Here is a 27,473-nt window from a genome sequence, read left to right as displayed (position 1 = left end):
ACTGCAGATCAATACAATAAAAAGCATTTTGCTGTAATAATTTTATTTTTTCCTGCACGCGAACCCGATTTTTGCAGTTTTTACTCTGACTTTACTTTGCAGCCCATGGAGCTGCAAGGTTTAGTCTGACTTCGGGGATTCGCGCGGGGCAAACCTTGCTAATTGGTTTGCTCCGGCGTGCAGTGAGACAGCTGGTTGAATACCCCCCATAGAATCCTGCTTTTTACCATTTTGTGAAGGTGGATTATTGGTAAAACAAGAACAAAAAAGGGGTCGATTAAATTCAACGTGAATAGAATAGCGCTGGGAAGTATGTCTGGGGGCTGTTCAGCTCAGCGAGCTGCTATGTTTGACGATGCCGGTACTCGTGCCTTTAACACAGTGTTGAGTCACGAACAAGCATTCATTGACTTATGTACACCGCCGTGGTGCGGTTTGCGCTGCGCTAGGGCACTAAACTTCATTTCAGCCCTAGTTTTGTTGATTTCTCATGCAACCATCTGCATTCAATATCTCCGGGTCCTCCCTGATGCTATTCAAATCGTTATGAATTGAATCAACACCAGTGTGTTTGCTTTTTGTTCCTTTTTCTTAAAATGTCAATACAGGACTGTTTTTTTTTTTGTTTTTTTCCCCCTGCCATTGTTAGTTCAAAAAGATTGGTTATTGTTTAGAAAATATGTCATCTTTTGGGGGGGGGGGGAACAAGGTACAATTATTGTGTGGGTGCCGCATTAAAACAAAAAAAAACTAGGGCTGTTGATGGAATGTGATGATGGTTCTGGTGGGTGCACACTATGAGATACGCTCTGAGTGAAATATCGCATGGTTTTTCTCCCCCCAGGCCGGGCTGCCAACAAAGTTCTTACACACTATGTGATATCGTACAGTGACGTCGTGCGGCGGTCGGCCCGAACATGCAGCCTCGGACGATATAGTCAGATTGAGCTGCATGTACAGGCGACAGTGGAGGTCGTTAGCGAGCCCCAGGAGCACGAATCGGCCATCGCTAGCAGCATGCACACTGGGGGATGTTGTAAATGAGCGATATTGTTTACAAAATCACCTAGTGTGTACCCACCATTAGTGTCCGCAAATAGCCTCAGCACAAGGTTAAGAAAACACTCAGCAGTGAAGGTGTTAAAGAGCACAATCATTGGACTCTGCATTGCTGAATCACACTAAACTACTTGGCAGCCTGGTGGCTGAATCTGGGTTTTGCGATGCCAGAACACTGCTTGCCCCAAATCCTAAAGTTTGGTGGTGAAGGATAATTGTTCAGGACTGTATGTCACGGTCTGGCTTGACCCCAGTGAATGGAAATCTTAGGCAGTGCTATGGGTGAATTACTTGGTACTTGTGTATCAGCTGAAATGTATTTCCAAGTAACACTGATGCATTTTACTAAGACACATGCTTCCGATACACACGCGCGCACGCACACACACACACGTCAAAAGTTTGGACACACCTTCTCATTTAATGTTTTTTATTTATTTTAATAATTTTCTACATTGTAGATTAATACTGAAGACATCAAAACTATGAAAGTACACATGTAAATTATGTTGTAAACAAGTGTTTAATCAAAATGTTTTATAGACCATAGTCGTGGTGGTGTTGTGCAAAGGTAGGGTTAGTACACAGTGGACACCCCTATTTGACTGTACAGTATATACAATATATATGTGTGTGTATATGTGTATAGATATATAGATAGAGATATATATATAGAGAGATTGTCTAGATATACAGTGACATTCTAGAGAGTTACGTGCGTCTGACTGGTACCAGTCTGTGGTAAGTGGGCAAATGGGTTGTCACACACAGGGGAGAGCTCAATCGTTTCGTCTATAGTGAAAGGAGCTATTCAAGTGTTTGTGCCGAAGGGCAGCAGAAACCCAGAAAAAATTTGCAAAACTGGCTTGCACAGAGCCCCGACCTTTGTTCCATCAACACTTTTGGTTAAATTAGAATGCTGACTGCAAACCAGGCCTGATCTCCCAACATCAGCACCCAACTCTATTAATGCTCTTGAGGATGAATGGATGCAGCCATGTTCAGTGTCTAGTGGAAAGCTTTCCCAGGAGTGAAGGCTGTTACAGCCACAAAGGAGGGGACCAATACCATATAAATGGACATGGTTTTGGAGTCATATGTCCAGGTGTCCGCGTAACTGTGGCCAAGTAGTGTGTGCAGGGATTTGGATGTCAGCCTCGCCTGCTGGCTTGTGCGCTGATCAGCTGCGGTCTCCAGCTCCCACAAGCAGATTCCAAGCAATGTTTAACTATACTTCCGTCTTTCCTCTAGACCGCACCAGTTGATTATTGTTTGCAGTGAAAAACAATAGCTAAACTTCTGTTAGGCTCTTTTGGAAATGTGACACAAATGTAGATATTTGGATAGATTGCCATCTGATGCTTTTTGTGTACTTGTGTAGCTAGATTCCCATTTGTGGTGTTTATCAGACTATTCGCGAATTAGTGCAGTGTCGATGTCTATACTTTCCAGTAGCTCTGCAGTATGAGAATGTAATGTGCAGGATTTGGCTTTCTCGTGTACCGATTTAAATGGACCATACTTGGCAGAGTGTTTATAAACAAACCACATTTTGCCTCAGGGACACCCTCCTGACGCTAGACTCTGCTAAATGTGACTTACAAAGTATAAATGTATGTTCAGAGCATTCTGGGGAGGATCAAATCCCCAGTATAATTAGTCACATGTAGCCCAGCTTCTTATACAGTCTGTGCCTGTATAATCCTTGTAAGCTAAACCAGCCATTCTGTTATTGCATTATCAGACTTCATAGAGTAATGCACTAACCTGTCCTCTGACCTGAGTCTAGTCTTGTCTTCCTTTTTTCGTTCTTTATACCCACCACCCCTCTTTCTGTCGCTCCCTCCCTCAACCACACATCTTGATGATTCTCTCCCGCTTGGTCCCACCCTTTCTTTTCTCTATAGCAGGTATGGGGAACCTTCGGCCCTCCAGCTGTTGTTGAACTACACATCCCAGCATGCCCTGCAACAGTTTATGCATGGCCAAATAGCAAAACTGTTGCAAGGCATGCTGGCATGTGTAGTTCAACAACAGGTGGAGGGCCGAAGGTTCGCCATCCCTGCTCTATAGGGTCCTTGCCCTCAGACTAATAGAACGACAAACTGTGTCAAATCAAGAAAAGTTTCGCTTAGTTCCTATAGAGAGTCTAGTAATGCAGGGTATTCCGTAGCACTCAGGTCTTCAGTTGGTAATTTTGCTAAATGTTTCAGTGTCCGCGTCCACAGTTGGGGAATTTCATATGTAGAACCGGAAAAGTAAGAGCCACTGTATAATATGTGGAAATCCTTAGGGAAATGCAGGTGCAGTCAGTCACCAATTCACTTTACAAGGGTTTCTCTGTCATACAGAGTACACAAAGGTGTTCCTCCTTTTACTTGCTGGTTCTTTTATATTCATCGGTTGATATTGACTGTCAAACGTTTTTGCTTCTCTTTGGTGATACAAGTGCTACGGACCACTCTTCATTACTATAATTTAGGGCTGCCTTTGCAGATCGGTCATGTCTCAGGATCCCCGAATGCAGTATACATCTTTGGTAAGCTGCAGTGTGCACTGGTGCAGCCCGTTTACCACTGATTCCTTACCTGGGCAATGTAACCTTGATAGGCCCCCATGCACATCTGTGTTCTCTTCCTATTGTGTGGCTTCTCATTCTAGTCTATCAGTATGATCTGAGGGTAAGTGCTTCCCTCCATGACCCAGACAGAAGGGGTCGCATTGTATTCCACACTTGCTTTGCAGTTTCCCCAGAACTCTTGTACTTTTGCAATGTCTCAATCTTTATCTAACGTCCTAAGTGGATGCTGGGACTCCGTAAGGACCATGGGGAATAGCGGCTCCGCAGGAGACTGGGCACAACTAAGAAAGCTTTAGGACTAACTGGTGTGCACTGGCTCCTCCCACTATGACCCTCCTCCAGACCTCAGTTAGAGTCTTGTGCCCGGCTGAGCTGGATGCACACTAGGGGCTCTCCTGAGCTCCTAGAGAGAGAGTATATTTTAGGTTTTTTATTTTACAGTGAGATCTGCTGGCAACAGACTCACTGCAGCGAGGGACTAAGGGGAGAAGAAGCGAACCTACCTAACTGGTGGTAGCTTGGGCTTCTTAGGCTACTGGACACCATTAGCTCCAGAGGGATCGACCGCATGGAACCGGCCATTGATGTTCGTTCCCGGAGCCGCGCCGCCGGCCCCCTTACAGAGCCAGAAGCAAGAAGTGATCCGGAAAATCGGCGGCAGAAGACTCCTGTCTTCAACAAGGTAGCGCACAGCACTGAAGCTGTGCGCCATTGCTCCTCTTGCACACCTCACACTGCGGTCACTGATGGGTGCAGGGCGCTGGGGGGGGGGCGCCCTGGGCAGCAATATAAACACCTTGCCTGACAAAATCATCACAATATATAGCCCCAGAGGCTATATATGTGATAAATACCCCTGCCAGAATCCATAAAAAAGCGGGAGAAAAGTCAGCCGAAAAAGGGGCGGGGCTATCTCCCTCAGCACACTGGCGCCATTTCTCCCTCACAGCTCCGCTAGAAGGAAGCTCCCTGGCTCTCCCCTGCAGTCTACACTACAGAAGGGTAAAAAAGAGAGGGGGGGCACTAAATTTAGGCGCAATATACATATATAGCAGCTATAAGGGGATATAATTTAGTTAGTCCCTGTATTATATAGCGCTCTGGTGTGTGCTGGCATACTCTCTCTCTGTCTCCCCAAAGGGCTTTGTGGGGTCCTGTCTCCTATCAGAGCATTCCCTATGTGTGTGCGGTGTGTCGGTACGGCTGTGTCGACATGTTTGATGAGGAGACTTATGTGGAGGCGGAGCAAATGCCTGTAAATGTGTTGTCACCCCCTGCGGGGCAGACACCTGAGTGGATGGACTTGTGGAAGGAATTACGTGAAAGGGTCGACTCCTTACATAAAAAATTTGATGACATGCCAAATGCGGGACAGCCGGCTTTTCAGCTCGTGCCTGCCCAGACGTCTCAAAGGCCATCAGGGGCTCTAAAACGCCCGCTACCTCAGATGGCAGACACAGATGTCGACACGGATACTGATACCAGTGTCGACGACGAAGAGACTAATGTTATGTCCAGTAGGGCCACTCGTTACATGATTGAGGCAATGAAAAATGTTTTACACATTTCTGATGTGACCCCAGGTACCACAAAAAAGTGTATTATGTTTGGAGAGAAAAAACTCCCAGTAGTTTTCCCCCCTTCTGAAGAATTAAATGAAGTGTGTGAAGTAGCGTGGGCTTGCCCAGATAAAAAATTGGTAATTTCTAAAAAGTTACTAATGGCGTACCCTTTCCCGCCAGAGGATAGGTCACGTTGGGAAACACCCCCTAAGGTGGATAAAGCGCTTACACGCTTATCAAAAAAGGTGGCACTACCGTCTCCGGATACGGCCGCCCTGAAGGAGCCTGCTGATAGAAAGCAGGAGGCTCTCCTGAAGGCTATATATACACACACTGGTATTATACTGAGACCAGCTATTGCTTCAGCATGGATGTGCAGTGCTGCTGCTGCTGCATGGTCAGATTCCCTGTCAGAAAACATTGACACCCTAGACAGGGACACTATATTGCTAAACATAGAGCATATTAAAGACGCTGTCTTATACATGAGAGATGCACAGAGGGATATTTGCCGGCTGGCATCTAAAATAAGTGCACTGTCCATTTCTGCCAGGAGAGGGTTATGGACTCGGCAGTGGACAGGTGATGCAGATTCTAAAAGGCACATGGAAGTTTTGCCTTATAAGGGTGAGGAGTTGTTCGGGGATGGTCTTTCAGACCTAGTGTCCACAGCAACGGCTGGGAAGTCAGCATTTTTACCACATGTCCCCTCACAACCAAAGAAAGTACCGTATTATCAGGTACAGTCCTTTCGTCCCCAAAAGAGCAGGCGGGGTAGAGGCGCGTCCTTTCTGCCCAGAGGCAGAGGTATGGGAAAAAAGCTGCAGCATACAGCCAGTTCCCAGGAACAAAAGTCTTCCCCTGCTTCTTCTTCTAAGTCCGCCGCATGACGCTGGGGCTCAACAGGCGGAGCCAGGTACGGTGGGGGCCCGTCTCAAAAACTTCAGCAATTAGTGGGCTCGCTCACAAGTAGATCCCTGGATCCTTCAAGTGGTATCTCAGGGGTACAGGCTGGAATTCGAGACATTTCCCCCCCGCCGTTTCCTCAAATCTGCCTTGCCAACAACTCCCTCAGGCAGGGAGGCTGTGATAGAGGCAATTCACAAGCTGTATTCCCAGCAGGTGATAGTGAAGGTGCCCCTACTTCAACAAGGACGGGGTTACTATTCCACAATGTTTGTGGTACCGAAACCGGACGGTTCGGTGAGACCCATTTTAAATTTGAAATCCTTGAACACATATATAAAAAAATTCAAGTTCAAGATGGAATCGCTCAGGGCGGTTATTGCAAGCCTGGAAGAGGGGGATTACATGGTATCTCTGGACATCAAGGATGCTTACCTGCATGTCCCCATTTACCATCCTCACCAGGAGTACCTCAGATTTGTGGTACAGGATTGCCATTACCAATTCCAGACGTTGCCGTTCGGCCTGTCCACGGCACCGAGGGTATTTACCAAGGTAATGGCCGAAATGATGATACTCCTTCGAAAAAAGGGAGTTTTAATTATCCCATACTTGGACGATCTCCTGATAAAGGCGAGGTCCAGAGAGCAGTTCTTGGTCGGGGTAGCACTATCTCGGGAAGTGCTACAACAGCACGGCTGGATTCTAAACATTCCAAAGTCACAGCTGGTTCCTGCGACACGTCTACTGTTCCTGGGGATGATTCTGGACACAGTCCAGAAAAAAGTGTTTCTCCCAGAGGAAAAAGCCAAGGAGCTGTCATCTCTAGTCAGAGGCCTCCTGAAACCAAAACAGGTGTCGGTGCATCACTGCACGCGAGTCCTGGGAAAGATGGTAGCTTCCTACGAAGCAATTCCATTCGGCAGGTTCCATGCCAGAACCTTTCAGTGGGACCTGTTGGACCAATGGTCCGGATCGCATCTTCAAATGCATCGGCTGATAACCCTGTCTCCACGGACCAGGGTGTCTCTGCTGTGGTGGCTGCAGAGTGCTCATCTCAGAGAGGGACGCAGATTCGGCATACAGGACTGGGTCCTGGTGACCACGGATGCCAGCCTTCGAGGCTGGGGGGCAGTCACACAGGGAAGAAACTTCCAAGGACTATGGTCAAGTCAGGAGACTTCCCTACACATAAATGTTCTGGAACTAAGGGCCATTTACAATGCCCTAAGTCAGGCAAAACCCCTGCTTCAAAACCAGCCGATACTGATCCAGTCAGACAACATCACGGCGGTCGCCCATGTAAACCGACAGGGCGGCACGAGAAGCAGGACGGCGATGGCAGAAGCCACAAGGATTCTCCGATGGGCGGAAAATCACGTGTTAGCACTGTCAGCAGTGTTCATTCCGGGAGTGGACAACTGGGAAGCAGACTTCCTCAGCAGGCACGACCTCCACCCGGGAGAGTGGGGACTTCATCCAGAAGTCTTCCAAATGATTGTAAACCGTTGGGAAAGGCCACAGGTGGACATGATGGCGTCCCGCCTAAACAAAAAGCTAGAAAAGTATTGCGCCAGGTCAAGAGACCCGCAGGCGATAGCTGTGGACGCTCTAGTGACACCGTGGGTGTACCGGTCGGTTTATGTGTTCCCTCCTCTTCCTCTCATACCAAAGGTACTGAGGATAATAAGGAGAAGAGGAGTAAGAACTATACTCATTGTTGCGGATTGGCCAAGAAGAGCTTGGTACCCGGAACTTCAAGAAATGGTCAGAGGACCCATGGCCTCTGCCGCTCAGACAGGACCTGCTGCAGCAGGGGCCCTGTCTGTTCCAAGACTTACCGCGGCTGCGTTTGACGGCATGGCGGTTGAACACCGGATCCTGAAGGAAAAGGGCATTCCGGATGAAGTCATTCCTACGCTGATTAAAGCTATTAAAGAAGTAACCGCAAACCATTATCACCGCATATGGCGAAAATATGTTGCGTGGTGTGATTCCAGGAAGGCCCCAACGGAAGAATTTCAGCTGGGTCGTTTCCTGCACTTTCTACAGTCAGGGGTGACTATGGGCCTAAAATTGGGTTCCATTAAGGTCCAGATTTCGGCTCTATCGATTTTCTTCCAGAAAGAACTGGCTTCACTACCTGAAGTTCAAACTTTTGTTAAGGGAGTGCTGCATATTCAGCCCCCTTTTGTGCCTCCAGTGGCACCTTGGGATCTCAACGTGGTGTTGGATTTCCTAAAGTCACATTGGTTTGAGCCACTTAAGACCGTGGATTTGAAATATCTCGCGTGGAAAGTGGTCATGTTGTTGGCCTTGGCTTCGGCCAGGCGTGTATCAGAATTGGCGGCTTTGTCATGTAAAAGCCCTTATCTGATTTTCCATATGGATAGGGCAGAATTGAGGACTCGTCCCCAGTTTCTCCCTAAGGTGGTATCCGCTTTTCACTTGAACCAACCTATTGTTGTGCCTGCGGCTACTAGGGACTTGGAGGACTCCAAGTTACTGGACGTAGTCAGGGCCTTGAAAATTTATGTTTCCAGGACGGCTGGAGTCAGGAAGACTGACTCGCTATTTATCCTGTATGCACCCAACAAAGTGGGTGCTCCTGCTTCGAAGCAGACTATTGCTCGCTGGATTTGTAGCACAATTCAGCTTGCGCATTCTGCGGCTGGCCTGCCGCAGCCTAAATCTGTAAAAGCCCATTCCACGAGGAAGGTGGGCTCTTCTTGGGCGGCTGCCCAAGGGGTCTCGGCTTTACAACTTTGCCGAGCTGCTACTTGGTCAGGGGCAAACACGTTTGCAAAATTCTACAAATTTGATACCCTGGCTAAGGAGGACCTTGAGTTCTCTCATTCGGTGCTGCAGAGTCATCCGCACTCTCCCGCCCGTTTGGGAGCTTTGGTATAATCCCCATGGTCCTTACGGAGTCCCAGCATCCACTTAGGACGTTAGAGAAAATAAGATTTTACTCACCGGTAAATCTATTTCTCGTAGTCCGTAGTGGATGCTGGGCGCCCGTCCCAAGTGCGGACTGTCTGCAATGCTTGTATATAGTTATTGTTACCTAAAGGGTTATTGTTGAGCCATCTGTTGAGAGGCTCTGTTATGTTCATACTGTTAACTGGGTATAATATCACGAGTTATACGGTGTGGCTGGTATGAGTCTTACCCAGGATTCAAAATCCTTCCTTATTGTGTCAGCTCTTCCGGGCACAGTATCCTAACTGTTTGGAGGAGGGTCATAGTGGGAGGAGCCAGTGCACACCAGTTAGTCCTAAAGCTTTCTTAGTTGTGCCCAGTCTCCTGCGGAGCCGCTATTCCCCATGGTCCTTACGGAGTCCCAGCATCCACTACGGACTACGAGAAATAGATTTACCGGTGAGTAAAATCTTATTTTTGCCATTGGCATCTGATCAAATTAGCATGATGCAACGTACTAAGAGCATGTCTTGGCTCTCATCCCTTTATGTAACCAGAAGTGTGATAAGCTAATTACCCCGGGCTTTTCTTCACCGCTCACTTTCATGTGACTTTGCCTGATCATTCATTTTGCAATTGCGGGGTTGATGTATCAAGCAGTGAAGAGTGGAGACGTTAACATAGCAGCCGGTTTCAAGGAAGCATTTATCAAATATATTGTACAAAATGATAGGTAGCAGCTGATTGGTTGCTATGGGCAACTTCTCCACTCTTCTCCACTCTTGGTACATCAAACCCTGTAGTTCTTACTGTATGCACCAAAACTATTTTCTTTGCACCCTCAGCCAGCAATGTGAACCTGCCCTTACTGATGGTATATTTGCCTCTCCCAGTGCTGGGGTCTGACTCGCAAGTTGTGCTAGGTCTTTGTCTGGACCATGTACACATGCTGTGTCCCATCATATACAACATGTCTCCATGAGTCTAAGGGAATCTTTTCTAACATGCAGTATTGTGTTCCGTGATGCATACCGTGGCCATCTCCATAGACCTGTACTTCAACGGACAATGGCAGGAGCTTAGTGGGCTCTAATCATCCTCATGGACCTTCGTCCTGTTACAACAGGCGTCATGGTGTCGGCAAGTAGTTACAAACCACACTCTCGTTCATCATGCCCACTTGTAAGCACTGCTATGTTATGGCGGTGGCTTGCTTTATTGCCATCTTTCTAGCAGGGCATGTTTTGGATATTTAAGTTTCTTCTCTAGGTTTCCTTTTGTAAGGGAATACAACTTTATTTGTTTTGTTTTTCTGATGAAACGCAGAAGTCTCCTATCTATGCTCATCTGTCAGTGATCCTTTTGCTGCTGTTCTTCACTGTTGACATTTGTAAGCTTGAAAGTGCGGGAATTCCCCTCTAGAGGCGGAAAGGTGCTCGTCATGTGAGCACATATGATGCAATCACCTCTGGCTTGTTGAGGGTGTGTTGGGGGGGTGTTTTGTTTTAGAGCTGCAAACACAAAGGTTTATTATGTCCTAGTATGCAAGATGAAAGTTTCCTGCAAATGATTTGAGGCTCTCACACCCTTACAGTGTGTGTGTGTTAGACCTGCAGTTTGTATACTTTAACAACATCAAGCGGAGTTCTTTTTGTGAGCAGTAAGATTTGGAAGCCCTCCCCACCCCTTTCTGGTTAGTGTTTGTTCTGTCAGTGATTTGGCTTTGAACATGTAGTGTCATGACATGTAACACTGTCTGCTCAGTCATGAGAAACTCCCCGAGGGCAGCTCTGTGATCTGACTTGTAGCCCTGTCTGCAGGCAAGTGAGGCACAGTTGTACCCAATGCCCGGGTGCTCCTTACTGCTGTCCACCTCTCGGTTGCTGGAAATGGGGGTTTTGGTGATAAGTGGCTGCCTTTTCCTGCATGTGGTGGTTGTTCGGGCGGCTTTCTATTCAGGTTTTATGAAAGGTTACATGCTGCAGGCTTTTCCTGGCGTCTCACACCAGTGACGGGTGAGCAAGGACAAAGCAGGAACAGCCACACTCCTCTGCTGTGTCAGCACGTTGTGTCATGGCCTTTCAGGAATTACTAGCTTTAGAGGAAATTGCTGCAGAAAGTATAGAAGCAAATATACATGATTGTAGGTTCCCCAGAGCGGTTAGATGTCCGTCATGCCTGGCAGAAAATGCAGATGGCCAATGACTCTGATCTGGGCAACGTTTTGTACAGGCATCCAATATCCCCAGTCAGGTAGGCCTGTCTGCATTTGTATAGACACATTTTTGACTCTTTTATAGCGTTTAAAAATAGAATTACCTCTTTGGTGTGCCTGTGTGGTATAATATACTCTGCTCAGTCTCTCTTGATACCTTCATGTCTGCTCAGGCCATTGGCAGAAAGCTGGGGCCCTATGCAAATGTTCTGGAAGATTAAAAACCAGAAAGAAAATGATAGGAACGTTATCCAATAAAATGCAGTTTTTAATCCAATCTGTTTCAATAAAAGAATGGAGTGCGCTGTCAACGGCAGCCTGTATAGGGTTGGTCTAAACCCCTTAGATAGGTAAACACAGAATATAAGGAGATACTGGCGCCGGCTGCTGTTCAGAAAAATAAAGGGACGATTACACAGTTATATATAAAAAGTCAAAGTAACAATTTATTACACATTCATCAAAAAGAGAGAGATCCCACGCCTCTCTAACAGTATTAAAAAGTATGTTCTAAAAGAATAGACCACTTGTATTCCCCTCAGTGATAATTAGACCACAAGTTCTGGCTAGGGCTCATTCCACAGTATCACAGAAGTTCATTTATAATGATGGTATTACCAGATCTTTCAGTTGTCGTCCCCTAGGTATCTCAGTTCAAGCAGAGCTCCAAATAGCAAAAGGGGATTGATCCAGGTCCAAATGAGCTTGCACTTGTATAATCCAGTGGATGCAATAGAGTCCAGATTTTTCCAGGAATAGAGATGCTCAGAGATATCTTGCAACCGTTAGACCAGCGAAACGTGTTGAGCTCACCACTATAGACCTCAAGCCTTGTACCCTCAATGTCCATTCCTGGCAAAATCTGGACTCATTTGGATCCGCTGGATTATACAAGTGCAAGCTCATTTGGACCTGGATCCAGTCCCCTTTTGCTATTTGGAGCTCCGGCTTGAACTGAGATACCTAGGGGACGACAACTGAAAGATCTGGTAATACCATCATTATAAATGAACTTGTGAGATACTGTGGAATGAGCCCTAGCCACAACTTGTGGGCTAATTACCACCAAGGGGAGTACAAGTGGTCTATTCTTTTAGAATATACTTTTTAATACTGACGGAGTGTCGTAGGATCTTTTTTTTTTTTTCTTTTTTTTTTATGAATGTGTAATAAATTGTTATTTTGATTTTTTATATATAACTGTAATCGTCGCTTTATTTTTTGGAATAACAGCCAGTGCTAGTTTCTTATATTCTCAGTTTCAATAAAAGGTTATAAAACGCAAATCTACAAAATTTAATTTATGAAATATAAAATGTATTCATAATACAAATGGATACAGTAAGTGTGTCAAGCCCTAGTAACAGAAATTGGGACAGAGCGTTTTTTTCACATAAAGCCCTATTGGAGCTTAGTAAGAAAGAGTAGGCAGTGCTCTTTCTCTAACGTCCTAAGTGGATGCTGGGGACTCCGTAAGGACCATGGGGAATAGCGGCTCCGCAGGAGACTGGGCACAAAAGTAAAGCTTTAGAACTACCTGGTGTGCACTGGCTCCTCCCCCTATGACCCTCCTCCAAGCCTCAGTTAGGATTTTGTGCCCGAACGAGAAGGGTGCACACTAGGTGGCTCTCCTGAGCTGCTTAGTGAAAAGTTTAGTTTTAGGTTTTTTATTTTCAGTGAGACCTGCTGGCAACAGGCTCACTGCATCGAGGGACTAAGGGGAGAAGAAGCGAACTCACCTGCGTGCAGAGTGGATTGGGCTTCTTAGGCTACTGGACATTAGCTCCAGAGGGACGATCACAGGCCCAGCCATGGATGGGTCCCAGAGCCGCGCCGCCGGCCCCCTTGCAGAGCCAGAAGACAGAAGAGGTCCGGAAAATCGGCGGCAGAAGACGTCCTGTCTTCAACAAGGTAGCGCACAGCACTGCAGCTGTGCGCCATTGCTCTCAGCACACTTCACACTCCGGTCACTGAGGGTGCAGGGCGCTGGGGGGGGGCGCCCTGAGACGCAATAAAAACACCTTGGATGGCAAAAAATGCATCACATATAGCTCCTGGGCTATATGGATGCATTTAACCCCTGCCAGAATACATAGAAAAACGGGAGATAAGGCCGCCGAGAAGGGGGCGGAGCCTATCTCCTCAGCACACTGGCGCCATTTTCCCTCACAGCTCCGTTGGAGGGAAGCTCCCTGGCTCTCCCCTGCAGTCACTACACTACAGAAAGGGTTAAAAAAGATAGGGGGGGCACTAATTACGCACAGTATTAAAGATACAGCAGCTATAAGGGGAAAAACACTTATATAAGGTTATCCCTGTATATATATATATATATATATATAGCGCTCTGGTGTGTGCTGGCAAACTCTCCCTCTGTCTCCCCAAAGGGCTAGTGGGGTCCTGTCCTCTATCAGAGCATTCCCTGTGTGTGTGCTGTATGTCGGTACGTTTGTGTCGACATGTATGAGGAGAAAAATGATGTGGAGACGGAGCAGATTGCCTGTAATAGTGATGTCACCCCCTAGGGGGTCGACACCTGAGTGGATGAACTGTTGGAAGGAATTACGTGACAGTGTCAGCTCTGTATAAAAGACAGTGGTTGACATGAGACAGCCGGCTACTCAGCTTGTGCCTGTCCAGACGTCTCATAGGCCGTCAGGGGCTCTAAAGCGCCCGTTACCTCAGATGTCAGATATAGACGCCGACACGGATACTGACTCCAGTGTCGACGGTGAAGAGACAAATGTGACTTCCAGTAGGGCCACACGTTACATGATGGAGGCAATGAAAAATGTTTTACACATTTCTGATAATACGAGTACCACCAAAAAGGGGTATTATGTTCGGTGAGGAAAAACTACCTGTAGTTTTCCTGAATCTGAGAAATTAAATGAGGTGTGTGATGATGCGTGGGTTTCCCCCGATAACAACTGATAATTTCTAAAATGTTATTGGCATTATATCCTTTCCCGCCAGAGGTTAGGGTGCGTTGGGAAACACCCCCTAGGGTGGATAAAGCGCTCACACGCTTGTAAGGGCTCTACCCTCTCCTGAGATGGCCGCCCTTAAGGATCCTGCTGATAGAAAGCAGGAGGGTATCCTAAAATGTATTTACACACATACTGGTGTTATACTGCGACCAGCAATCGCCTCAGCCTGGATGTGCAGTGCTGGGTTGGCGTGGTCGGATTCCCTGACTGAAAATATTGATACCCTAGATAGGGACAGTATATTTTTGCCTATAGAGCATTTAAAAGATGCATTTCTATATATGCGTGATGCACAGCGGAATATTTGCCGACTGGCATCAAGTCTAAGTGCGTTGTCCATTTCTACTAGTAGAGGGTTATGGACACGACAGTGGTCAGGTGATGCGGATTTCAAACGGCATTTGGAAGCAACATGAGAAGACGCCGTATTATCAGGCGCAGTCTTTTCGTGGACAAGCGGGCAAAAGGTTCCTCATTTCTGCCCCGTGACAGAGGGAGAGGAAAAAGGCTGCAGAAATCAGCCAGTTCCCAGGAACAGAAACCCTTTCCCGCCTCTGCCAAGCCCTCAGTATGACGCTGGGGCTTTACAAGCAGAATCAGGCACGGTGGGGGGCCCGTCTCAATGAATTTCAGCGCGCAGTGGGCTCACTCGCAAGTAGACCCCTGGATCCTTCAGGTGATATCTCAGGGGTACAAATTGGAATTCGAGACGTCTCCCCCTCGCCGTTTCCTAAAGTCGGATTTACCGATGTCTTCTTCTGACAGGGAGACAGTTTTGGAAGCCATTCACAAGCTGTATTCCCAGCAGGTGATAATCAAGGTACCCCTCCTGCAACAGGGGACGGGGTATTATTCCACACTGTTGTGGTACCGAAGCCGGACGGCTCGGTGAGACCGATTCTAAATCTAAAATCTTTGAACACTTACATACAGAGGTTCAAATTCAAGACTGAGTCACTCAGAGCAGTGATTGCGAACCTGGAAGAAGGGGACTACATGATGTCTCGGGACATCGAGGATGCTTACCTTCATGTCCAAATTTACCCTTCTCACCAAGGGTACCTCAGGTTTATGGTACAGAACTGTCACTATCAGTTCAGACGCTGCCGTATGGATGGTCCACGGCACCCCGGGTCTTTACCAAGGTAATGGCCGAAATGATGATATTCCTTCGAAGGAAGGGAATTTTAGTTATCCCTTACTTGGACGATTCCCTGATAAGGGTAAGATCCAGGGAACAGTTGGAGGTCGGTGTAGCACTATCTCAGGTAGTGTTGCTGCAGCACGATTGGATTCTCAATATTCCAAAATCGCAGCTGGTTCCGACGACTCGTCTTCTGTTCCTAGGGATGATCCTGGACACAGTCCAGAAAAAGGTGTTTCTCCCGGAGGAGAAAGCCAGGGGGAGTTATCCGAGCTAGTCAGGAACCTCCTAAAACCGAGCCAAGTCTCAGTGCATCAATGCACAAGGGTTCTGGGTAAAATGGTGGCTTCCTAAGAAGCAATCCCATTCGGCAGATTCCACGCAAGAACTTTCCAGTGGGACCTGCTGGACAAATGGTCCGGGTCGCATCTTCAGATGCATCAGCGGATAACCCTGTCACCAAGAACAAGGGTGTCCCTCCTGTGTTGGTTGCAGAGTGCTCATCTTCTAGAGGGCCGCAGATTCGGCATTCAGGACTGGGTCCTGGTGACCACGGATGCCAGCCTGCGAGGCTGGGGAGCAGTCACACAGGGAAGGAATTTCCAGGGCTTATGGTCAAGCCTGGAGACATCACTTCACATAAATATCCTGAAGCTAAGGGCCATTTACAATGCTCTAAGCTTAGCAAGACCTCTGCTTCAAGGTCAGCCGGTGTTGATCCAGTCGGACAACATCACGGCAGTCACCCACGTAAACAGACAGGGTGGCACAAGAAGCAGGAGGGCAATGGCAGAAGCTGCAAGGATTCTTCGCTGGGCGGAAAATCATGTGATAGCACTGTCAGCAATTCCGGGAGTGGACAACTGGGAAGCAGACTTCATCAGCAGACACGACCTCCACCCGGGAGAGTGGGGCTTCACCCAGAAGTCTTCCACATGATTATAAACCGTTGAGAAAAACTCGACAGGTATTGCGCCAGGTCAAGGGACCCTCAGGCAATAGCTGTAGACGCTCTGGTAACACCGTGGGTGTACCAGTCAGTGTATGTGTTCCCTCATCTGCCTCTCATACCCAAGGTACTGAGATTGATAAGATGGAGAGGAGTAAGCACTATATTCGTGGCTCCGGATTGGCCAAGAAGGACTTGGTAACCGGAACTTCAAGAGATGCTCACGGAGGATCCGTGGCCTCTACCTCTAAGAAGGGACCTGCTCCAGCAAGGAACCTGTCTGTTCCAAGACTTGCTGCGTTTGACGGCATGGCGGTTGAACGCCGGATCCTGAAGGAGAAAAGGCATTCCGGATGAAGTCATCCCTATCCTGATCAAAGCCAGGAAGGATGTAACCGCAAAACATTATCACCGCATTTGGCGAAAATATGTTGCGTGGTGCGAGGCCAGTAAGGCCCGACGGAGGAAATTCAACTGGGTCGATTCCTACATTTCCTGAAACAGGAGTGTCTATGGGCCTGAAATTGGGGTCCATTAAGGTTCAAATTTCGGCCCTGTCAATTTTCTTCCAAAAAGAATTACAGCCTCCTTTTGTGCCTCCAGTGGCACCTTGAGATCTCAATGTAGTTTTTGGGTTCCAAAAGTCACATTGGTTTGAACCACTTAAATCTGTGGAGTTAAAATATCTCACATGGAAAGTGGTCATGCTGTTGGCCCTGGCCTGGGCCAGGCGCGTGTCAGAATTGGCGGCTTTATCCTGTAAAAGCCCTTATCTGATTTTCCATTCGGACAGGGCGGAATTGAGGACTCGTCCTCAGTTTCTCCCTAAGGTGGTTTCAGCGTTTCACCTGAACCAACCTATTGTGGTGCCTGCGGCTACTAGGGACTTGGAGGACTCCAAGTTGATAGACGTGATCAGGGCCCTGAAAATATATGTTTCCAGGACGGCTGGAGTCAGAAAATCTGACTCGCTGTTTATCCTGTATGCACCCAACAAGCTGGGTGCTCCTGCTTCTAAGCAGACTATTGCTCGTTGGATTTGTAGTACAATTCAGCTTGCACATTCTGTGGCAGGCCTGCCACAGCCAAAAATCTGTAAATGCCCACTCCACAAGGAAGATGGGCTCATCTTGGGCGGCTGCCCGAGGGGTCTCGGCTCTACAACTTTGCCGAGCAGCTACTTGGTCAGGAGCAAATACGTTTGTAAAATTCTACAAAATTGATACCCTGGCTGAGGAGGACCTGGAGTTCTCTCATTTGGTGCTGCAGAGTCATCCGCACTCTCCCGCCCGTTTTGGAGCTTTGGTATAATCCCCATGGTCCTTACGGAGTCCCCAGCATCCACTTAGGACGTTAGAGAAAATAAGAATTTACTTACCGATAATTCTATTTCTCGTAGTCCGTAGTGGATGCTGGGCGCCCATCCCAAGTGCGGATTGTCTGCAATACTGGTACATAGTTATTGTTACCAAAAAATCGGGTTATTGCTGTAGTGAGCCATCTTTTCTAGAGGCTCCTCTGTTATCATGCTGTTAACTGGGTTCAGATCACAGGTTATACGGTGTGATTGGTGTGGCTGGTATGAGTCTTACCCGGGATTCAAAATCCTTCCTTATTGTGTACGCTCGTCCGGGCACAGTATCCTAACTGAGGCTTGGAGGAGGGTCATAGGGGGAGGAGCCAGTGCACACCAGGTAGTTCTAAAGCTTTACTTTTGTGCCCAGTCTCCTGCGGAGCCGCTATTCCCCATGGTCCTTACGGAGTCCCCAGCATCCACTACGGACTACGAGAAATAGAATTATCGGTAAGTAAATTCTTATTTTTATAAGCTTTTGCGTGTATACGCTATAGTCTCTTATGGGCCCTACAGACTGGCAGATAAAACAGAACGATATGAACGTTCTCGTTCATATCGTTCTGTGTGTAGGCACCAACGATTAACGATGCGCGTCCCCGCACTCGTTAATCGTTGGTGCCCCATCGCTTATGCATGCAGGCCAATATGGACGAGTTTGTCCATATTAGCGTGCGGTGCTATGGAGCCGGGTGACGGGGGGAGTGAAGAAACTTCACTCCCCCAGTCACCATCCACCCGCCGCCGGGTCGCCCGTCTGCTGTATCCGCCCTTGGGCAGCTCGGCGGCTGATCGGTATGTGTGTAGGGCCCATTAGAATGGATACATGCACACCTGGTTTGTTTTCTGTGCACAGTATTTTTTTAAAGTTGCTCATGTCACAAACATGAGTGGGTGGAAGGCAGTTTAATGGTCGGGAATGATCCCCATTCTTACTGTACCCGGTGACTGAGAGCGGGAGCTGGAAACAGGACTGCTGATTTAAGTGTGTCCACGGTGTCTGTATATGTACTGTCTGGTTGCAGGTCACTGGGCGCTCCGTGACACATTGTTCAAAACTATACTATGCATTAGACTGGTGCGCCAGTTCATCCCATTCATTCCCTATAGTAGGTACTTTGTGTGGTTATGCCCATTTTTGACCAAACTAGCTTTCATAAATTGCCTCTCATGGCTGGATGATGTTTTTCATGATGATATGGCTTTGAAAAACTAGATGAGGTACAATACAAATATTTGCTATTTAATGTAAAGGTTATCACCCTCTCCCCCTAGTGGAAAATATGTAAGCCAGCCTGTAGCCGAGAAATAAACTACAAATCCTCATCAAGCTCTTTTATAAAGTCAGTGTCCAGGGACACAGGTACAATTTATATTGGTATGCATTGCATTCAAAGCGCCTTCCTTAGGCCGCCTACCCACTAGCGTTCATATTAGCATGCATTAAGCAGCTGCGGTAATGCTAGTACATTCCCCATAAGTTAGTGTCTACCTTCCCTTTCCCATAATGCAATAGGTCCATGTCGCCAACGATTTGGAATAGTAAACTGTGGCGAGAGAAGCGAGGGTACAACGTAGCATAAATAACTCAAATAACCTTACAACACATGGAGGTTGGAGAAAACACACACACACTGGGCAAATGTATTTCTGGCCGGCAGCCACTAGATGGTGTCGAACGGAACTATTCTAATGTAGCTCCATTCGGGTGCGATCGGCTGCCGGCGACTATATTTCAACTCGCGCCCGCCACGGGTTGGCAAGCTGAAATATGTGGGGGGGGAAATCTGGTTGGTCTCCCAAATGGCACTTTTTCTGATCGCGCACATTAGTTTAGTCAGGTTTAGGCACTTTGTTTTCAGTGCGATAAGGGACATCAATTGTATATTAACCCCCTTTGATGTCCCGTCACTTTAGTTGGGAGATCGGGGGCGATTAACATTTGAATTTCCTCCATTGTATGGGCAGAAGAGAACTTCCGCCCTCACCTTCTGTCACATCCGTGTCCTTTCCACGAAGGGAAAATAGACTTGACTATTCGCATAAACCCCTCTGAGAGTGGGACACATGCTTCTAATGTCACTAACCACTTACATTTCACCAGTGTTCTGACACTTTGGGGTCAATTCTATTCGGCAACTTAAGAATAGCGCCGGGAATTAGCTCCCGACGCTATTCAATTCAGCTCCAGTTAAGTCGGCGATGTCCCGTTCTCGCCGACTTAACAGGTAGTTTTGTCGGGAGAACGGGCATTCTCCGACTTAACTACCCGCGGCGATGCTGATTCCCGACAGAATCAGCCTCGCGCCGGCCGCGAGGCAGCACTTTTGTCGGGTTTCTTCTCTCATCCCCCGCGGATGAGAGAAGAATTCCCGACAATTGCGGGTCACTAGCAGCTGAATTGAATAGCGTCAGGAGCTAATTCCCGGCGCTCTTCATAAGTTGCCGAATAGAATTGACCCCTTAGTGTAATCTTTATTATAAAAATGTATATTAATGTGTTAATGCAAGCACTTGAATCAGTTGGTAATCTTCCATAATGATATCGGTTGCTAGGAGTACAAATAGATAACTATATAACAGAGTAGATCTCTGGGTCGTAGGTATTTTTTTATAAACGCTATCAGTATGCATTTTACGTAAGGTAAAAAAAATATTCTCAGAGGTGCAATTCTCGAAGCACTCCCAACAGTCCAGGTTTTAACCATTCTTGGCCACAGGTGACTTAAGTAGTACCTCAGTCAATTTGATTTAACCATCTGTGCTGATCCAAGGATTGTTGGGGTGCCTTGAGTATTGCGTTTGGGAACCTCTGTGTTAACCGAACGCTGGGACTCTCTACCTATCCTAACATGCGCGTAATTTACAACATCCAGACTTAAAAACTGCACATGTGATCGGGCTGTAAAACTATAGCACATAGGGACAGATGTATTAACCTGGAGAAGGCATAAGGAAGTGATAAACCAGTGATATGTGCAAGGTGATAAATGAACCAGCCAATCTGCTCCAATATGCAAATTGGTAGGAGCTAACTGGCTGGTGCATTTATCACCTTGCACATATCACTGGTTTATCACTTCCTTATGCCTTCTCCAGGTTAATACATCTGCCCCATTATTCTTTATCCAATGGGGAATGCCTAAGAAATTCCTTGCTCCGACAGTACAGAATCATTGGCAGGATGATGCATAAAGTAAAGCCTGCATGCCTATCGAAGCTCCATCTGACTTATCACCTAATGTAGTATTTTCGGTATCCATTCACATGGTCGACCATGTTATGGTCGACAGTCATTAGGTCGACCACTATTGGTCGACATTGACATGGACGACACATGAAAGGTCAACATGAGTTTTTTAACTTTTTTTTCTTTTGGGGAACTTTTCCATACTTTACGATCCACGTGGACTACGATTGGAACGGTAATCTGTGCCGAGCGAAGCGGTAGCGGAGCGAAGGCACCATGCCCGAAGCTCGCGAGCCATGCGAGGGGACGCGGTGCACTAATTGGTGTTCCCAGTCGCTTTACGCAAAAAACGACACCCAAAAAAGTAAAAAAAACTTGTGTCGACATTTTCATGTGTCGACCTTTTCACGTGTCGACCTTTTCGCGTGTCGACAATGTCCATGTCGACCAATAGTGGTCGACCTAATGACTGTCGACCATTCATACCGGAACCAGTATTTTCATCCTCTGTCCTCGAAGGCACACGAACAGTGTAGATTTTAAGGATATCCATGCTTGGGCACGGATGGTAAAACCAAAATAATTGAGGTGCGGTTTAAGTCACCTATGCTCAAGTATGGCTATACTTAAAACCAAGACTGTTAAAGGTTGATTCATTTGAGTTCCCCGCTGCTGCCACAAGATGGCACCCAATGGAGCAAGTGGGGGGGTGGGGGAGGGGTGGCAACACACATTTCTACTTGCTGCCTTCTGAGGTGGCATGTAGAAATGTGTAAAAACTCTGGTTTGGGCACCCTACCTGCGAATTTAGCTGATGGATGAAACTAAACCAGGTCTAATGTGTGCATGATAGTGGTCACCCAAAATTGAATTGCTCGGTTGGGCACCCTCTTCATAGTATGGACGGCGGTTGGGGAAACACTGCCCTAATGGCTCTGTTCACTTGTGTTTCACATTTGGTTGCTGTCCAGTTGTGAACGGAAAGGCTAGCTACCTGTCCTTCATCTCACTGCTGGGTGCAGCTGTTAAAATACTTAATATAATTAATTCTGTTTGCGCGGGCTTGCGGCCGTGACGTGTTCCCATCTCTCTAAGCGGCACAGGTGTACCTATGACCAGTTTCTGTTGAAGTATAATATTGCACTTGTTATATTTAACTATGACTTTGATATTATGTACTGAAATCTCCCCCACATTTTGCACTGTTTCGTATCTTATATATTGTATTGCTCGTATGTCATCTTTCACATTGCTCCTGTGAATGTTGTTACGTTCTCTTTTGAAATGCTTCAATAAAGGAAAGGAATATTAAAAAAAATATTAATTCTGTTTGAGTTACTGCCCTCATGTCTAACCTAGGGAGATGAACTATATACAAGAGCAGAAAGCCCTTGTATACTGGGCCAGGTATGGGTCGGTGGGAGCGAAGACTGGCTAACCTGTTCCCATCAACCCCTGGGATTAGTCCATGGTTAGCATTAGCACTAAGGCAGGCCTGGCCAACCTGTGGCTCTCCAGATGTTGTAAAACTACACATCCCAGCATGCCTTGCCACAGTTTTAGCATTCCCTAATAGCAAAACTGTGGCAAAGCATGATGGAACTTGTAGTTTTACAACAGCTGGAGAGCCACAGGTTGGCCAGGCCTGCACTAAGGTCATGATATTAATTCCCAAAATATACTAGTTAATTGGCTACTGACACACACAAATAAAACAACCTGGTCTGCATGTCTGTCAATGTGGTAGGAAATATAGATTGTAAGCTCCACCGGTGAATGGACTGTTGTGAATAACAAAAAAATATTTTGTATACTGCTGCGGATAATGCGTGCGCTATATAAATAACCATTACTAAATATATGAAACGTTAATAGAATTGTATGCCACCCGTGACACATGGGGATGACTGTTGTGGCGTGTGTAGACTGTTGGCACAAAGCAGCTTAACTCTGGTGATGGCAGTGGGCAGATAACGCTGCAGAGTTCTAGAGGCGGCTATAAGACCGACCACTCTGCTGTTTGAAAGGATTTCAGAGCTCAGTATTTAAAAATACAACCTAATTGGGAGAGTAGAAGGCGATGGGGCAGCCTTATTTTACAGTGTGCACTGGCCTAAGACTAGTCGACACTGGGTTGACTGTGGATAGCAAAAGTAGGCAGCTGCCGTCACAGAATATATTTATAGAGAAAGTGGTTTATAGCAACATTGCCACCTAGAGCTGGAAGAGCTCATTCTAGCTCTTATAACAATCCCAGGGTCTAGGGGGCTGCTTGAAGGCGATGGAGGGGGCTGCAGTGTGGCTGCCAACTGGACCCCACATTACGGGTCTGCAGCCATTTTTAAGTGGACAAATACTGTATGTACAACACTGCAACTTTTGAATAGGACCATTTGAAGCTGCAGCAGATGATTACTTTTAAGCCTATTGTTTCTTTGCATATAATCCATTTCCTTTAGGGCAAAAAAGTGATTTGTATAGATGTTTTTGCCCAGGTAACTAGATGATGTGTTGCAGAGACCAGATCTCATGGTTCCTGAATACTGTGTCCAGTTCTGGAGACCATATCTCCAGAAGGATATAAATACATTAGAGAGTGTACAAAGAAGGGCAACTAAAATGGTGCATGGCCTACATCACAAAACTTAAGGCCCATACACACTGGGCGATTTTGAGCTGAGAGCAGGTCACTTTTGGTGTGTTGAGCTGCTTTCAGCTCAAAACCGCGCAGTGTGTATGGACAATCGATGAGCGCCGATGCCCGCTCCTGCTTCGTCGCTGCCAGCCGCCGTTCATCTACTGGTATTACCAGTAGATGAACGGCGGGGTGAGCGGCTTTCCATAGCGTCCTGCTATGGAAAGCCGCTCACCCCCGCTGACATCGCTGGGCAGGGGGGAAAAGCGCTCAGTGTGTGTATGCACTGAGTGCTCTTCAGCCCAGCGATGTCAGTGATCATCGCTATGCACCTTTACCCAGAAAGGCTTAACGATCTTAACATGTATAGTTTGGAGGAGAGAAGGGAAAGGGGGGACATGATAGAGACTGTCACATATATCAGGGGTCTTAACAAAGTTCAGGAGGGAAACATTCTTCAAAGGAGGAGAAGTATTAGGACTTGAGGACATATACTGAAACTGGAGGGGGGGGGGGGTTCAGGGGAAACTTAGGAAAAATAATTTCACAGAAAGGGTAGTGGATAAGTGGAATAGCCTCCCATCAGAGGTGGTAGTGGCTAAGACTGTAGAGCAATTTAAACATGCATGGGATAGACATATGAATATCCATGCAAAGAATATAGGTTCAAAAAGGGTTGAGATTGCCTAAAGGATAAAAGAAGGGGCAGACTAGATGGGCCAAGTGGTTCTTATCTGCCGTCACATTCTATGTTTCTGTGTGCAGCATAAGCGTGATAGTGGGTTGTGGCTGATGCAGCAGTCTGATGCTGGTTTTACACTGCTTGATGCATCTTTTCTCTGTGAGGCTGGCCAAGCGCTAGTTTGTGCGATGTACACACTGCATGTTCTGAGCATTATTGCAGGAAACCAGGCCCTTGGCCACATCCTGCAAGCTGCAGAAACGTTCATGTACACAAATGCACTGTAACACTGAAACAGAGTAGGCATTGCGGGAAATGTCAGGTTTGTCCAGTGTGTCTGTAATACAGCCGTAATTTCCATTTATGGCGTCTCCTCCACTCTTAGCTTCCCCCCCACCCTCCATGGCACGCAGTGCCTTGTATTGGCAATATGCTTACAAACATTACAGGAGGTGGTTTCTGTGCATTCTGAGAAACACTAGATAACAATGGTTTCTAGTATCAGACTGCTGTCACTGCATCTTAATGGCATTAACATGTCCAGTGAAACAGATACACAGCCGGATAAGAGTGGCGTAAAGAGCCCATATCTGCTTTGACTGCTTATTGCTTATGTATTTGGGTGAAATAATAAGGCATGCGCTAAGCATGTGCCCAGACAGCAAACTAATTCTTATTGATTTTGTGTGTGCGCTCTGATCTGTCGCCGGCATAATACATTACAGAGGGCTGTGCGTGCTAAGCAGTCACATTAGCACCAGTTCTGTAATGCTATGGGGTAAGAGCTGGTTCTTGGGGTCCTTGTGTTCTGTGCGTTGCAATCCCTTCAGACTCCGTAACATGCAACAATTGCTTGTCGTCTTTTACCTTTATTATTTATGCTGTATAGAGACGGCAAATCTGGTTTTGGACCAACCTTAATAGAAGTCATCGGAGTTGAGGTTTGTGGTATGGAAAAAAATATTTGGTTTCTGGTCATATAGCAATGCAGATTTTAATTTCTGGGGGATAGCACTTTATGCCAAATCACTGCGCTGCAATGAAGCGTTCGTCCTTAAAGGGAATGCCTGGTTTGTGACATTATTTTCCCACTGTCACATCACCTCCACCCAGTGTAGTAAAAACTATGGTCTATTCTGTTGATGGGAATTGGCTGATTCAGGCTTCCAGGGGAGTGCTTGGCCATGCAATTTTGCAATCTAGAAGCATGTCAATATTTTGTTTAATAACAAATCCTCAAACTGCAGGGTGAGAATGTAACTCCCAGATTTGAAAGATTAAAAAAGTCATTGTAAATACTATTCAAAAAGTTTATAATCTGAAAGTACATGGAATACAGATTATTTTCATTTGGTTTTCAGTATATCGCCCAGATGGTGGCCTTCATTCTTGATACACATTTGTAGTCCATTTCTGAAGTTTCGCACTTGGTGGGTCAAATCCGGTGTTATCGCTGCAGTTTCCTGACGAAGCTCACTTTCATTTGGCTACGTCAACGAGCAGAATTTTCATTACTGGACGGAAAAAATCCTCATCGGCTCCATGAACAGCTTACACAGTCACCATGGAGCTGAGGACTACAGACATTCACCAAGAACCATTAATGAACTGAAGGCTGCTGTATGCCAAGACATCCTATTCAATACCAATTGAAAAATCTGTATTCCAATCACTTTTAGATTATGTACTGAGATATTGACTAGCATTTACCATGACCTTTACAATCCTAGAGGTTTTTATTTTATATTGCACTTCACCTACCCTACAACGGAGTGTACTTTTTGAGATACTAATTTTTTTTCTTTAATTAAAAAAAAAAAAAATGCCACTCATGGTCCCTTTTAAATTGTTTAGATGAATGCCTTTGTCACTAAAGTGCTTTGTTTCTCCCAACAGAAAAGCAGGTCCCTGAAAAGAAGCGAATCAAGAAGGAACCTGCCAACCGGAAGTCTGGGTTACTTTTTGGTATTTCTGGGATTCGAGCTGGGTACCCTTTGTCGGAAAGGCAGCAGGTTGCTTTGCTTATGCAGATGACAGCGGAAGAATCTGCCAACAGCCCAGGTAATGATGCACTCATCAATATAGGATGTTCTACCTTGTACTCTGAGAAGGTTTGGCATGTCATGTGACCGTAAACTACTGTTCTCCCTGTATACTGTCCCGTATGTATTGCCTCCTGACAGTATTGTAGATGGTGTGCCTGTTTTATGTATAAAGACTGCTCTGCATAATGGAATTGATATTTTCTAATGTACTTTTGTACAGAATATATTCAATGCTAATGAATGTCTTGATGCACAGTTGGAGCGCTGTAAGAGTATTTGTCCATGTGACAGCTGTCTTATTGTCCACACCATTGTTAGAGCTATCCCTGACATAGTACCTTTATGTGAAGGAATGTAAATTGTTACCTTCATCAAACCATTTCCTCATCTGCTCCTTTTCACTCCAGCAAGTGATTGTGATCCTTGTAGTATTCACCCTGCCTCATGCTGCCCGTGTAGATTATGTAATTCAACTACTGTATTTATCATCGCCTAAGTTTCTAAACGTTCTGAGAGTGTCCATAAAGGAATACGTCATCTCTGTATACACAAAACAAGCAAACACTCTGCTGTAAGTGTACAAAACAGAGCTTTTCAAAGTCTCTGGATTTAAAGGGGCAATAATATGAAATCAAAATACCCCTGGGCTTGTGTTTTAATGTCACTGCCCCTTTAAACACCGCCTTGGGTACTGGATTTACAATGCTGCTTGGTAAACTTACCCCATAGGCATGTTTTACAGACAGGATTACCTGCCTTAGAAACGGCTTGGCTGTGCTCTGGCGAGAATTTATTTCCTCGGTCCAATCCTGGCACGCTGGCCATGCAGTAACTGCAGGCCGGCATACACACCCCATGTAGAATTTCAGACAGTTGGATCACCTATAAAAAATGTATCTTATCAATGGTTGGAGCTAGGTTTGCTTTGCACTTGTAAACGCTTAAGGCCCCCATACATTACTGCGATTTCTCCTGCAGGAGAAATCACAGCCGATGCCTCTTGAGTTGCCCGGGAGCATCCTGGGCACCAGGGTAACATGCAATATTTGGCATATACGGTCCTTTTGCATGTGACATATCGCATGAGATACTGTTCCCCGCTGCCGGAGCCTGCCCCGAATCGGTGGTCGGACATGCAGCGCGTCTGATTTCCAACACAGAACGGATGCACACGGGACCACGCATCGGATGTCAAACACATACGATTTGCCCACTTTTCACTCCTATTTCTCGTCCCGA

General features: G+C 46.4%; 1 protein-coding gene across 3 annotated transcripts in view; it reads left to right on the top strand.

Moving 5' to 3' along the window:
- ANKRD11 (ankyrin repeat domain containing 11) overlaps nucleotides 1-27,473 on the top strand; it is a 446,248-nt gene that overhangs the window by 357,807 nt on the left and 60,968 nt on the right. For all 3 annotated transcript variants that reach the window (XM_063945538.1, XM_063945536.1, XM_063945537.1), the window contains one exon: nucleotides 26,086-26,250. In XM_063945538.1, the coding sequence (XP_063801608.1) occupies nucleotides 26,086-26,250 (165 nt within the window). The remainder of the gene's footprint in view (nucleotides 1-26,085; nucleotides 26,251-27,473) is intronic.

This window comes from Pseudophryne corroboree, chromosome 11 (genome assembly GCF_028390025.1).
Source record: "Pseudophryne corroboree isolate aPseCor3 chromosome 11, aPseCor3.hap2, whole genome shotgun sequence".
NCBI lineage: Eukaryota > Metazoa > Chordata > Amphibia > Anura > Myobatrachidae > Pseudophryne > Pseudophryne corroboree.
This window is presented reverse-complemented; position numbering and strand designations above follow the sequence as displayed.